The sequence below is a fragment of the Cryptotermes secundus genome, unplaced genomic scaffold (genome assembly GCF_002891405.2).
Source record: "Cryptotermes secundus unplaced genomic scaffold, Csec_1.0 scaffold478, whole genome shotgun sequence".
In the NCBI taxonomy this organism is placed as follows: Eukaryota; Metazoa; Arthropoda; class Insecta; order Blattodea; family Kalotermitidae; genus Cryptotermes; species Cryptotermes secundus.
The window spans coordinates 315,590-329,636 of record NW_019721767.1 but is presented as its reverse complement, the minus strand read 5'-3'; the positions used below and the strand labels follow the sequence as shown (position 1 = coordinate 329,636).

The window sequence follows — 14,047 nt, the reverse complement described above, 5'->3', positions numbered from 1 at the left end:
ACGAAAAAGAAGCTTCCGTAGTGTTCCGTGACTATAGTTGGTTTGACTGTTATATATAGTCGATGATTTTTTCCTCTATCTTTGTATTTAATATAATAAAATAAAAATATAATTATAATATAGTAATAAAAATTCCATGTTGAGGTTTTTTATTTGATCCACTGATTTAACTTAAAATAGTGTAACGTATATTTCACCAAAATGTTATATCTTAAAAATTTGAGCTCCTAGGCAAAAACTAATGCCATATTTGAATTCAGGGCATCAAATTCATATGAAATCAGCTCCAAATACCCCGGCACCAAAACAGCTGTTGGCCTGTGTTATCCCTCCATTTGGNTCCCGCCAACCAAATGCCAGGATAGTACCTCAATTAGGGCATGACACTTAGTTCCAAATCCTTTCCAGTTCATTTTTCACAAATTATCCCTCCATTTGATGCTGTACCGTTTGATGCACTTACAGCAGTGTAAGATTAAGTAATATACTTGAGACTTCATCAGGGCACATACAGGAACATGCTGAATGTATGTTTACATTTTACAACCACAATTATTACAGTCTACACAATATCATGAAATAGATCATTACTAAAACTAGTGTGACACCTGTAACTGATCGACATATGTAAGATGTGGTATAATTAACCATCCATATCATTAGGTGTATGCGTGTCACTATAGACAGGTTGTGGATCGGTAATTGGATTTATTGGCCATTTACTGATTGTAACTAACTATAACACTATTGCTAGTTCACACACTCTGCAATTCACTACTGCACACACTAAGTCTTTTCAGTCTGCTCTGTCTACACCAGTCATTGCCTGGTAACTGCTTCCAACGGTGGATGTTCCCCTTACTCGGGGTTCCTGAACAACCCTGTGCATCAGCTACCAGTTTCTAATGGCAGCTGTCCTCTAACTCACCGCTCACCAACCAACTCACTTCACTCCACTGTACTCAACTGCATTGCACTCACTAACAGAAATGAAGTCGATCAAGTTATATCGCCCCAGAGTAGACCCACAGAGAATGCTGCTTGCATAAGCTCTTCTGTTGTTGCGTAACTTTACTGTGTATATGACATGTTCATCTGATGCACATGTACGGGCCATTACCTAGCAGTGGGTCCATCATGATGCCAGGAATTATGGAAGATGGTAAAAATTGTGACAGAGAAAGGTGGAAGAATAGAACAGTGAACTAACATGGTTCAGACTGTTCTCAAAGGATGACAGAATTTAATTGATTTGGAGAATTATAAAGTAAAACATATCTGAATAAAGGAGAGCCACTTGAGCAGAATCAAGTACATTTTGTACTGCACTGGAAGTGTTAAGAGCCTAATGTAGTTCACTGTGAGGCCAGATTCCATCTCAGTCCTCATCCATTCATAGTTCATACTAATTTTATTATAACAGCTAAATGTTTCAGTCGGGCATGTGTTTTGCTCTGAAATGTACAACTGTAAAACACTCTTATGTAATTGTTTGCTTGGCAGACTCATATGTACAGAACTGCAAGCTTAAACAGTGGCAGCAGTTGGCTGTGTAATTTACAGAAAGCAGCGTCCTTATAACCATGAGGGTACGACATAGATTAAGGATGTTTGAGAACAGGGCGTTGAGGATTACCCTGGAAACTCTGGAAGGTAATAACAGGAAGCTGATGAAAAATGCCATAAAGAGAAACTTTACAATTTGCATTCTGCATCAGATATTATTAGGGTGATCAGATGAGTATAAGATGGACAGAACATGTAACATGTATGGTAGAAATGAAATAGGCATAAAAACTCAGCCGCATGGGAGACCTAATCATAGAAAGGAAGATAATGCTAAAATTTCTCTTAACGTGAATATGTGGACTGAACTCACCTCGCTCAGGATCCAGGGAATGGGACAAGTGGCAGACCCTTGTGAATGCAGTAATGAATCTTCTGTTCCTTAAAAGACTATGAACTTTATAATAGCAGAGCAACTATCAGCTTCCCAAGAATGTTTCAGTTATGTAACTGTTTCTTTCCTGAGCACTGCAAGATAACTGGGATACTGTTCCACATGTAAAGAAAATTGTGCAGAAATTATGTTGTTTCAGGTATGCTACTGGTCGCACAACTGGTGTTGTGTTGGATTCAGGAGATGGAGTTACACATGCTGTGCCAATTTATGAAGGTTTTGCAATGCCTCATAGCATCATGAGAATTGATATTGCAGGACGAGATGTGTCGAAATATCTCAGGTATGGCCAGCTGGGAATGTAGGCAGATGGTCTTGGTTTTAATCTAATTGTTGTGTTCCATCTATGCAACTCTAAGAATGTATGCCCAGTCAACTGTTTATTAATAATCACTACATGTATTGACTGTCCGAATGGTCATCATCAGGTGATGACAATACTTACAAGTGTTTTTGAATTGCAACCGTTTTAACTAACATTGGACCCATATTTACAGTTGTTTATGTCTATTATGTGTGCTCGATTCATTGATGTAAATTATAAAATTATAAATTATAAAGTTGCTACGTTATAGTCTAGATTAGGTTGCAATTAAAGGAACACTTAAGTATCGTATTACATAAATGATATAATGATATAAACTCCGGCCCAAGTGCAAACAATATATTATGTGTCCTTGATCTTGCTCCTTTACACAACATGTTTCAGCCTCAGACGGCCATCATCAGGTGTATAACACTGCACCCAGCCCAAGATAATGATGATTGTTGTTCCTATTGTTATGTTTGTCATTAATTTTGCTGGTTAGCTTGGAATTAATACATCTCACTCAGATTTGGGAGATGCTGTGCGGGGGTGGTTATCGTGGCAAGGTTGTCACTTTCTTATGTTCATACTAATGAATGCCATAAATACCATACAATACAACAAACTAGAGTACTTTCTGCCAATTCATCATTCATAATTGTCCTACCATATATTATTCATTTTTAAGAAACCTCATCAGTTGACACAGAATCATAAAATAACTAAGTAGACAGTTGTCATCAACAATTTTATGTGTTTTCACTGAGACCTTTGTAATATATAATCCTTTCTTACATAGGCTGCTGTTACGTAAGGAGGGAGTCAACTTCCGTACCACAGCAGAATTTGAGATTGTACGAACAATCAAAGAAAAAGCATGCTATCTTGCGAGCAATCCTCAGAAAGAAGAAACTGTTGAAACTGAGAAGTACCAATACACACTTCCTGATGGCAGTACATTAGAAGTATGTTTTCTTTTATTTTATATGTATGAAGACTGAATAATAAATGAAATCTTTATAGGTAGTAGCAGTTCGGTGTTTAAAAGTGAAAAAACCGCATATGTTTAATAGTGATGCGAACTTGGTTGATTTAAAATTGTTATAACATTTTGTGCAAAAAAGAAATAATATGGAACTAAAACAATATATAGGGCTTGAAGTGGACAACCATGTTTATGGTGTATGTGTCAAAACCTGACCTTAATATCTATTTGCATTACAGAGCAGTATTTGTACTGATTTAGGTACAGTTGTTTGTGGAATTAAGTCAGTTTACAAGGAGATTCATAGAATAGCACACTGGAAGCTAATGGGCCATGTCCAGGAACTTCCCAGAGTTGGTAGATTTCGTGGTAACTCTCACAGCAGCTCCTATGGCAAGTTTGCCGCTTACTAGAAGATTACATAATTGTCAGGTCTGCTGTTGCTAAGTGGTTGTTATCCTGTTGACAACCCACAATGTGGTAATGACTAAATTTCACTCTAGGCCCCAAGAAAGTGAGTACTAATCACACATGTAAATTGCCACATTGTCCGTGTGGCCTGGGAAAATCCTGTGGTAATGCAAAAATGGAGAGGTTACTGTCACACAAACAAATTTTCATTAGAACATTAGAAATTTTGAATTGGAATATTTGTTTGTGTGATGGTTACCCCTCCATTTACGTTTCTAAGCACCACATATATGATGGAAAGCAGAAGATATTGTCGTGTGTTTGCTAGGCAACACGACAAGACATTTTTAGCCGTTCTTTCGAGAGTTTGACATTTAAACGGTCCAGATAATGTAATGGTGGTAGTCTTTCATGATTATGAAGTTAATCTAATCTAATTTATGTAGGAGTGTGAAGTATGTGTATAATACTAACATAGTGTCCATAGAAATTCAGCTGGAAGTTTTCATCCCTTTTATAATATGTCTTATATGGTTTTGATCATTTTTTTATGACTGTATTTTAAAGCATCATGTTTTCAATATTACAGACTTGACAATGATATTATTATTGTTGTTGTTGTTGCAATGAAAGGGTAGGTAAAAGTAAATGTTCTAGCCAATTTAATTTTCTTCTTTGATTTAAGGTTTAGAATGAATGAATGTATAAGGGGTGGGCCTTCTTGGCCCTTGCACCATGACCTAAAGTGATCTATTGTGCTTCCCCTTTTGATTATCCCATCAGCAATCCTGCGCTTCAAATGAAGCGCATGATTTTGTACGTAGGTGCATCAAAATAGTCACTTGGTTCCCAAGTGACATAATCTTAAATAAGCTAAGGCCTCACATTCACACAGGATATGTGTGGCTGTTTCATTCGTTCATTCATAGGGTTTAGAAGATAAAATTGTTATGAATATATGATTAATTTTGCGAGTGCAGACTCTAGTGAAAACCCACAAGTTCACATCGTGGTTACTCTGGAGAACTCTCTGGAACAGGCCTGTGAAAGCAAATAGTGTCTGTTACAGTTTTCCTTTTTAACTTATTGTCAGGTCCCGGATTTTGATGACCTGAAAATGTTTAAACAATGGCCGAAAAAATCCAGAAAAATGACCTAAAATATTACCCCAAAATGTAATATGTCAGAGTATGTACTAATTATTTTAAAATGTATTTTTAATCTTTATTAACACTGAACTCATCTTTACTCTTTTAAGTTCCTCATTTTTATGTTGAAAATTAAGCAATATTGAATTTGAAGCTAAATGTTTTATACGATTTTTTCTACCATGTTGGAACGCTTATCAAGTGTACATATTGTAACGTGTTTGGACACTGATCCCACTTCTGACACCAATGTAACGTGTTTCGTTACTGAATACGCCGTAGAGATCGTTAATTAGTTTATTGAACAATCTACAAATATCGGCTACAATTAATTATCACAATGTTACGGGTTTCCACACTTTACAAACCCTAGAACAAAATCTCTTAACACTCTCTTCGAGAGTCTTCATGTACTAATAATGCGGGAGCTATACAAGTCTCCCTGAATTACACTCTCCGAGTATAACTGTACTACAGCACTCACTATGTCTTGAAAGCACACAATAAGTCTTCCACTCGCTGACTTCTTAGTTATCGCACACTCGCAGGCTGCTATGTTTCAACTTGCGAACTGAGAACTCGTCGGTAACGCACTGACTGGCTGACTGTCACAGTACAACTGAACTGTGAATAGCCTTCACTGCTCCTTATGTAGCCTCGATCGGACAATACGGCCACGTAATAGGCACTTTTGTTGCCTGGTGCTGTGTTGCTAGCAACGCAAGTGGTAGTAACCGCTGTTACTACCGTAACAATCCGGTTGTGTCACCGTTACGTTACCGTGCGGAGGAGGGGGAGGGGAGCGCTGACTCACCCGCCACGTCACTGCTGGTGGGGGGGGGGGTTCTCCTTTGCGCAACGTGTCACAATATACAGTATATATTCCAATATTTAAATCTTACCTTATTCACAGTTGCAATAGATGACAGTCAAAATGCGGAGATTTTCGAAAGTGAGAGAGCGCCTATTGTCTGACAGCACATTCTTGTATTTGGAGAAACTACTTTCCACATCTGCAGACACAATGGGAGTGTACTTGAAGTGTACCAAATCACTAGCAGGAAGTGCTTCAATATTGAAAGCACTGAAGGACTCTCCTGACAGAATTCGAGAAATGCTGCATAATGTTTCATGACCTGTGTTTTTATCCAGAACACTTTTCATTTTTCTTGACACCATTTTACCAATGTTCCCTGACACTTTCTCCAAATCACTGGCTATTTTTTTCACCAGAGCGAGCGAATCTTCTAGAGTTGCTCCTTTCTCCTGCAAGCATTGGATTCCTTCTGTCAAGGAACTGAAATTTGCCTTTATGAAGGCCAGCTTTCCTTCCATTTTGGTGCACGAGAACTGTTCCTGAGCAGCTTCAATTGCCCTCGCATCCTCCGTCTTCATTGAATCTACAATGTTTTTCACTACCTGAAAATGATCACAGTAGTAAATTGCAGCATCAATCCACGTTCCCCACCTTATGATGACGGGTTCCAGGGGCAGTGGAACACCAGGAGCCATAGACTTAAAAAGCATTTTACTAGCTGGAGCCTTGACAAAAATCTTCTTCATCCTCGACATGAGAGCATCTATTTGAGGAAATCTTGATCTCACTTCCTCTGTCACACTATGCAGTGCATGAGCTAGGCAAGTAACGTGCACCAATTTCGTATAAAACGACTTTATTGACTTGCCTGTTTTTACAATATATGGGGCTGCATCGGTCACAAAAAGCAAGATGTCGTCGTGTCGTATACCCTCTGGCAACAGTAGAAACATTGACCTGTTGAAAAGTTTACAAATTGTGGAATGATTAATGGATTCTAGCACCTCACTCGTAAGCAGAAACACTTCACCTGGTCCGCCAATTTCCAAGGTTCCAATGATGAAATTTGCCATTTAGCGAGCCTTCTTATTGCAGGTCTCATCAATGGAAACGAAAATCTTCTTCCCACATGCACTTTATTCCTAATCATTTCCAGGATACTGTTGTAGCACTGGGAAAGGTAGCTCTTCCTGAGTGTGGATTCATCCAGGATGGAATGACCACAGTTTACTTCCAGAAAATTTTTCAGTTTTCCATTGTTCAGAGCCCAAAATGGAATATTTGCGGAGGCCAGAGCATCACACAGATCTGTGAAAGAATCCGATGACTTATTTATACCTCAAGATGAACACTGTTGCAGTAACATTTGCACAGGTTTCTTTTTGTTCGAAATTTGCACTGCTCATATGTGCTTGTCGCGGCCGATATGTTGTACCATGAATCTTTTTTCTGCCGCTACTTTTGTGTCACACATCTTGCAGTATAAAATGTCACCATCAGTTGAAAATATATCATCTCCAAACTCAGCTACAAATTCCTTTAAATGACACGATTTAGCGCGCTTTGCTTTTGGCATCGTGATAAAATTAATCGCTCTAGCGCAACACAGAACTGAACTTTTCTCACCAAGAACCTTTCATCAGCTGTATCTTTATCTGTACGGTCAGGGCGAGGAACTGAAGACAGAAGGAGTTTTATTGAACAACAATGTCATATGAAGCAAGAGATTCCGACTAGAAATATGTGTAACTAAGCAAATTGCTTTGTACAAAGAGCCGCAGTGTGAGTAGTCATCGCCGTACCCTGTTTTATGATATGTATTGTCAGCACTTCCGTGAAACGAACGGAAAGGATGGGCCAGGAATACAACCTATTATTGTATACTAAGGCCTTTGTAGAGAGCGCTTAGGAGAAAGAGAAATAAAACTTTGCTTCCATATTATTCACATTTCAGATAACATACGAAGAAAAATTCCCTAAAATGTCCAAAAATGACAAGAAATACCCATAAATCCCCCAAAATTTACCAAAAACTTACCCCCAAAATGAAAAATGACCTTAAACCTAAAAATGTCAAAAAATGAAAAAAATTTACATTTCTCTAACCAGCAGCTCATATCTGAAATTTATATATTTAAGAGCATCGCATAGGATACAAGGAAAACAAGATGACATGTCATCAAAATCCGGGCCCTGCTTATTATTAACCATGGCAATCATATACAGTACACTTCTAAACTTTGATTTACTTTTGGGGTGGGGTGGGGGCAAGGACAGGGAGTACACAGTATATATAAACATAATTTTCCTCTCTTGCTCAGCTTTGGATATTCAGAGTTAGATGGAGAGACATGGCAAACACTGTGCATGTGTAGACGTTAGGAAACTTCCTGTCCTTTTCACAGTATGTTAATTTCATTACAGGCCTAATTATGATTTATGTCATTTTTGGAGGCATTTCAGTTATGCACATCTTTGAATTATTAATTTGAATTTGTTTTGAATCCATCATTTGTAGATTGGTCCTGCACGGTTCAGAGCGCCTGAAGTTTTGTTTCGGCCAGACCTCATTGGGGAAGAGTATGAGGGTCTCCATGAGGTTCTGCTCTACTCCATACAGAAATCTGACCTGGATCTACGCAAAGTATTATTTCAAAATATTGTTCTTTCAGGAGGCTCCACATTATTTAAGGTATATTGGTTATAGTTTGCATAATTGTAAGTGTATGAGCAGGTAAAATTATACTGCAGAATGGCCCGTTGAAATCTGTGGGAAATTAAAAGTATTAACACAGGAATTGTGTTTATTATAGGCTGTGTAATCTAGAAAAAGTATTCCGCCCTAGAAATATGTACAAATAGATCCCATAGTGATAGTATTTATATGAAAGGGTGAAGTTTAACCTTTAAATGCCAGACTTTCTAATGGTTGTAAGGTGAGCCGGATGGAGTTTATTTAAATGCCCATTGCAGTTGGGTGTTTAAATGTCTGTTGCTATTGGTTGTTTAAATAATTTTGAGAATTTTATTAAAAATGCTGTATCTAATGCAGTTTTTATGAAAAAGGAATGATATTAAACCTCTATATATTTAGTCCATCAATAATGCAACAATCAATAAAATATTCACCATTCCACACCAACATGACATGTTTAGGCCACAGACGGCCATCCTCGGGTGTTTTGATGCATCTAAACTGTTAACACTATTTTGATGTGAGCTAAAATTGCACGTTGCAGTCTGCTTAAATTAAAATCTTTTGTAAAATCCTATCCACCTCTTAAGGGGCGTTGTCCACTTGTTTAAAGCTATATGATGCATGTATTCCAGACAGTTTGTCTTAGCAGCTACGTCTGTGATCTGCAATATGCCCCTTGTTTGTGTGTTGTTCCCTCAGGCATTGTGTGGTGTTGTCTTCACTAGTGCTCTTTTTTTTCTGGTCTGTATTTTGGGCTTTAGTCATGTGTGCCACTTTTTGTTGTTGTTTGAGGTACACTTCATTTCTTGTTGTAATTTTTTATTTATGGATTGTTCCATGTTACCCCATGTCTGTTGCCGTATGTTTGTGTTGTGTATGTGGGCATGGGAAAGTTGTGTATTTAATTGTTATTTCTTTTTATATAAGAATTTTATTTATTTTTTATATGTAACATTTGGGCTTGTGTTCGTGTTTTCTTAGCTTCTTCATTGTTTATTGATATTTTCATGTATGCGTATTTTGGTATGAGTCTTTTCTTCAAACATAGTGAAGACAACACCACATGATGCCCAAGAGATCAACACACAAACAAGGAGCATATTGCAGATCACAGACGTAGCTGCTAAGACAAACTGTCTGGAATACATGCATCACATAGCTTTAAACAAGTGGACAACGCTCCTTACAAGGTGGATAGGATTTTATGAAAGATTTTAATTTAAGTAGACTCTTAACGCACAATTTTGGCATGCATCAAAACAGTGTAACAGTTTAGAGGCATCGAAACATCTGAGGATGGCCGTGTGTGGCCAAAACATGTCATGTTGGTGTTGAATGATGAATATTTTAATGATTGTTACATTATTGATGGACTAAATACATAGACGTTTAATAAAGATGTGCAACAGGATGCTGAAATACAGAATTACAAATGGTATTAACTCTGTTTTTATCAGCAAAGAACATAGTGTCACATATTATAATGTAAGCTTTGAAAATATTTATACAAAAATGTTATACTCTATTTTTATTTTTGTTTTGTTATTTTTTGTTGTTGTATTTTTGATGCTTACTCTAGAAAAGGTTTTGCATTATAAGATTATTCCTGCTTGTAACACTTCACAAACTTCTGCAGTCTCTGGTGTCATAAAACAACTGGAAACACTAACAACCCTGGTTGTTTATCAGCTTGTAAGGTTCACGTCTTTACTACGCTCTTCAGATATTCGACTTTTTGACTAATGGGACAGAAAAGTGAAAGTATGGGAATTCAAGAGGGACTAGAGAGAAAACTCTATATTCTGTATATCAGTGCCAAGCCCTTCCATTGAAGCTGTGAGAGAATAATGGCCTTCCTGTGGTCGCAACCAAACACTTGCATCATAGCTGAGATACAGAGTGCATTCAGTTTCCTCCGAGTTGATGGTGAATTCAAATATCATGGTTTCATTCATCATGCCATGATAATGAAACGTCATTTGGAAGGTGATGAAATTGAAAGGCAGCTGAAATGCAAGAAATGTGACGTGGGAGTGTGCATTCTTGGGTGCTTCGAGGTTCACCATACAAGGCGTGATTCAGTTAGATGACCAGTGGGGGGGTCAAGTCTGTGTATACATCACTCAGATAAAAATAAAAAAAAAAAAGGGTATGTACATTGCATTTTACTACATTTAAAAACAATGGGGTGTCTGATCAACACATTGCCAGGCAACTTTCCTCTGGACACAAGACTCAGGATGGTCTTTCCACACGGTGAAACTCCTCCATATTTTGGTTGTTAAGTTATATCTTGCTTGATTCAGCATTACAGGAAGCTGTGGGTTTTTCATGCTGGTCATTACCTTCCGAGGATCTTCAGACATAACGCTGCTTGGCTTATTTTTATGGAATGTTATAAAAGAGATTTTGTACAAGACCAAGGAGTAGAGCCCTTGGATTGAATTATGAATGCTCCAGCTTTCATACAGGAAAACCCCAAAATGATGCAATCGGCAATAAACTTTTGTTTGAATAGTTAAGGTGTATCCCGTTAAATATACAAATAAATTAATCTCATTAATATTCTTGTTTGTTTTCTCTGGATCCACATAAAATACCTGTAGCCTTTCAGCAGTTTGATATAGAACCATCGTTGTATTAACACGTTTACTTGCCATTTCCTCTTGTGTCACCCTAAGTGTGCAAGTCTGGCTCTGAAATATTTTGTATAATTTGAGCTATTACTAGCATCATTATATAAACCAAGAGTAAATAAATATTTATGTTGCCTTGACTTATATTTTTATTTTTTGTATTCTAGGGATTTGGTGATAGGCTGTTATCAGAAATACGAAAATTAGCTCCAAAAGACATCAAAATAAGAGTAAGTTATATTAAATTCTCTCTTCACTCACCATGTTACATTTTTTTGGGGTATATGTTATAAAGTAACAGTTTTTATGTTTATTAACATAGTGGTACTGTTACTGCTTTAGATATCTGCACCCCAGGAACGCTTATATTCCACATGGATTGGCGGTTCAATCCTAGCATCTCTTGACACCTTCAAAAAAATGTGGGTATCGAAGAGGGAATATGATGAAGAGGGACAGCGTGCAATCCATAGGAAGACATTCTGAAGTGATGTGGGCATGATACTGGATGCTTTCTGCCAGTCTTATCACACTGTGGACATTTGGCTGTGGTCTTTGCGAAAGATATGAACATGAGTCTCCTCAAAAGTGTGATACTGGACTAGTATGCAGGTTGCTTGTGAAGTATTTCTATATTTGCTTCTTGTAGATGTGCACACTTATTCTACAAAATAAGACAAATTATTAATTGGAGTTTGTGACAGATGTACTGGAGAAGAAAGATGAGACAGGAACAAGCACTTATTGGAACTAATATGTAGAAGAACTGAGAGTAAAACAAAATGTTAATTTGTATGATACCTATTTCTTTAGTTGGAGGTACAGTTTATATAGAAAAACATTCTGTTTTGCCATAATTCGAACTAATAATCAGGCATGCTGTAATTTGAATGTTGTTTCTGATCTTTCCTTTTAAAATGTTTATAGGCACATTAATAGGCAAGCTGCCTGAAGGATGCAGTTCATTTAAAACTATTCTGCCTGACATCGACCCTAAAAGACTGTCTTGGATAATGCTGATATGGAACTGGTGTAGTTCTCCCATTTCATATATGTATTTGATCAATTAGAAAAGAATGGTTTAAGCAAAAAATACATATGAATTTTATGTCTTAAGCTCAGTGACATAAAAATTCATAGTTTGGAAAATTAAGCAATTCATTGGCATATTTTTAAGCCAATATCTGGAAAATATATGCAAAGTGGCCTTGAAAGTTTGTATTTTTTAAATTAAATCTCATTATTATACTAAACAATGCTGAAATTATAGCATTATTCCTAACTTGGATCTGCTACACACACACACACACACACACGCAGACACAGCATCATGCGGTCTGATTCTTCTGTTGGATTGAGTACGTGATGTTTTTATATGCAGTATTATCAGAATGAAAGATGGATATGTCAGTTTCCCGAGCAAGTAGAACTGCAGCTCCATGACTTGTGTGAAGTTAAGTCTCCCTATGACCCCTACCCTCATTCTCTTAAGTTTATTGGAGATTTTCTTCCAGTAGTTAGCCTGGACACTTGTTATTATGTGAGACTAGGGTGTGCTGAGGTGTCTGCGCTTAACAAGTCACGTGGTTATGATGCCTATAGAAGTCGTGCAGTACTGTGTATTGTAGTGGCTGTGATGTCTATAGATGCCACGCATGTTTCTAGCTACTCTGTTATAGATATAACTTGTAAGTTATGCTTGCAAGATGTTCTGGCTGTTTTCTGCAGACTGTATGTTCCATCATGGCATCAGGTTTCCTCGTTCTCAGTACAGCAAGGAATGTTGGCATGCTATGCTCTTCTCTCTCCATTGTGAACCTGATGTTTGGATGGATGCTTTTGAGATGCCCTTGGAAGTTACTTAATTCTTTCATACCATGGGACCAGACAACAAAAGATATCATTGACATGCCTGTACCAATAGGAGGGTTTGTGTGTAGGTGTACTTGGTGCCTGTTGTACATGGTGTTCCTTGCAGAAGTTATCTATTATTGGAACAAGTGGTGATTCCATAGCAGGCCTGTCCATCTGATCTTGGAATCTACTGCTGTAGGTGGAGTAAATTGACACCAGAATTTGTTGGAACTGATGTATGGTTCTGTCATTGATCCAATAGCTGCAGAGTACTCTTTACTGGAATACTTCAGAACTAATCATGATGACTGCATCCTGCACATAAATGCTGTGCAGTTTTTGGATGAAATCATTGGAATTTTGGGGCAGAGAGTCCCATGTTGGACTGAACAATTCTGTGAGTTGTTCAAATCACATGTAGAAAATATATGTCATATTTTGTTCAAAATTCAAATGTACATGCTGTTATGTATAATTTCATAACTAGAGAGCAATGCTGTATAACAGGATTAAGAGAATTATTCCTGTTATTTCAAGTATAAGTATAAATACAAACGAACACATATATTCATATCCTATATATATTGGGTGTCCAAATTAAAGGTATCCAAAATAAAAAATTTATATCTTGGAAACTAATTGTCATACACATATCTGGTTTATGTCATCGGAAAGGAAAACCCTGTAAGATTTTTTTTTTCCATGCCTGGCTTATGCACATGCGCCGCCACATTTCTGCCACCATGTTAGGAATCACTTGGACAGAGTGATGGCTGGGAGATAGATTGGCAGAAGTGGATCAATCACTGGGCCTCCTAGGTCGCCAGATTTAACCCCACTGAATTTTTTCTTGTGGGCTTATGTGGAGAACATTGTCTACCATGTTAAGATCAACAACCTGCAACACTTGAAAGCCCACATAAGGGACGCTGTGGCTATGGTAACACCAAACGTGCTTCAAGTATGGATATTTGTCATGCCACTTTGAAATTTATTGAGAAAGTTATATACTCAGAAAAACCTGTGATAGTTTCCCTTTGTAGTGGTGTAACCCATAAATGTGTATAATAAAAGCTTTCTGAGATATAATTATTTTGGATACCTTTTGTCTGGACACTGTATATTGCATCTCACTTGTTGAGATATATATGGTATACAAGGTGCGGCAATAAAGAAACCGGATTCATGCTCTAACCCTTTATTGAAAAAAAAATCAGACAATCGAAATGTT

General features: G+C 37.4%; 1 protein-coding gene across 1 annotated transcript in view; it reads left to right on the top strand.

Moving 5' to 3' along the window:
* Positions 1-13,491, top strand: part of LOC111875698 (beta-centractin) — a 30,636-nt gene extending 17,145 nt beyond the window's left edge. Inside the window, exons 5-9 of the mRNA XM_023872143.2 lie at positions 2,100-2,243; positions 3,067-3,232; positions 8,147-8,320; positions 11,130-11,192; positions 11,305-13,491. Coding sequence (XP_023727911.1) covers positions 2,100-2,243; positions 3,067-3,232; positions 8,147-8,320; positions 11,130-11,192; positions 11,305-11,448 — 691 coding nt within the window. The 3' untranslated portion in view covers positions 11,449-13,491. The remainder of the gene's footprint in view (positions 1-2,099; positions 2,244-3,066; positions 3,233-8,146; positions 8,321-11,129; positions 11,193-11,304) is intronic.
* Positions 13,492-14,047: the final 556 nt, after the last annotated feature.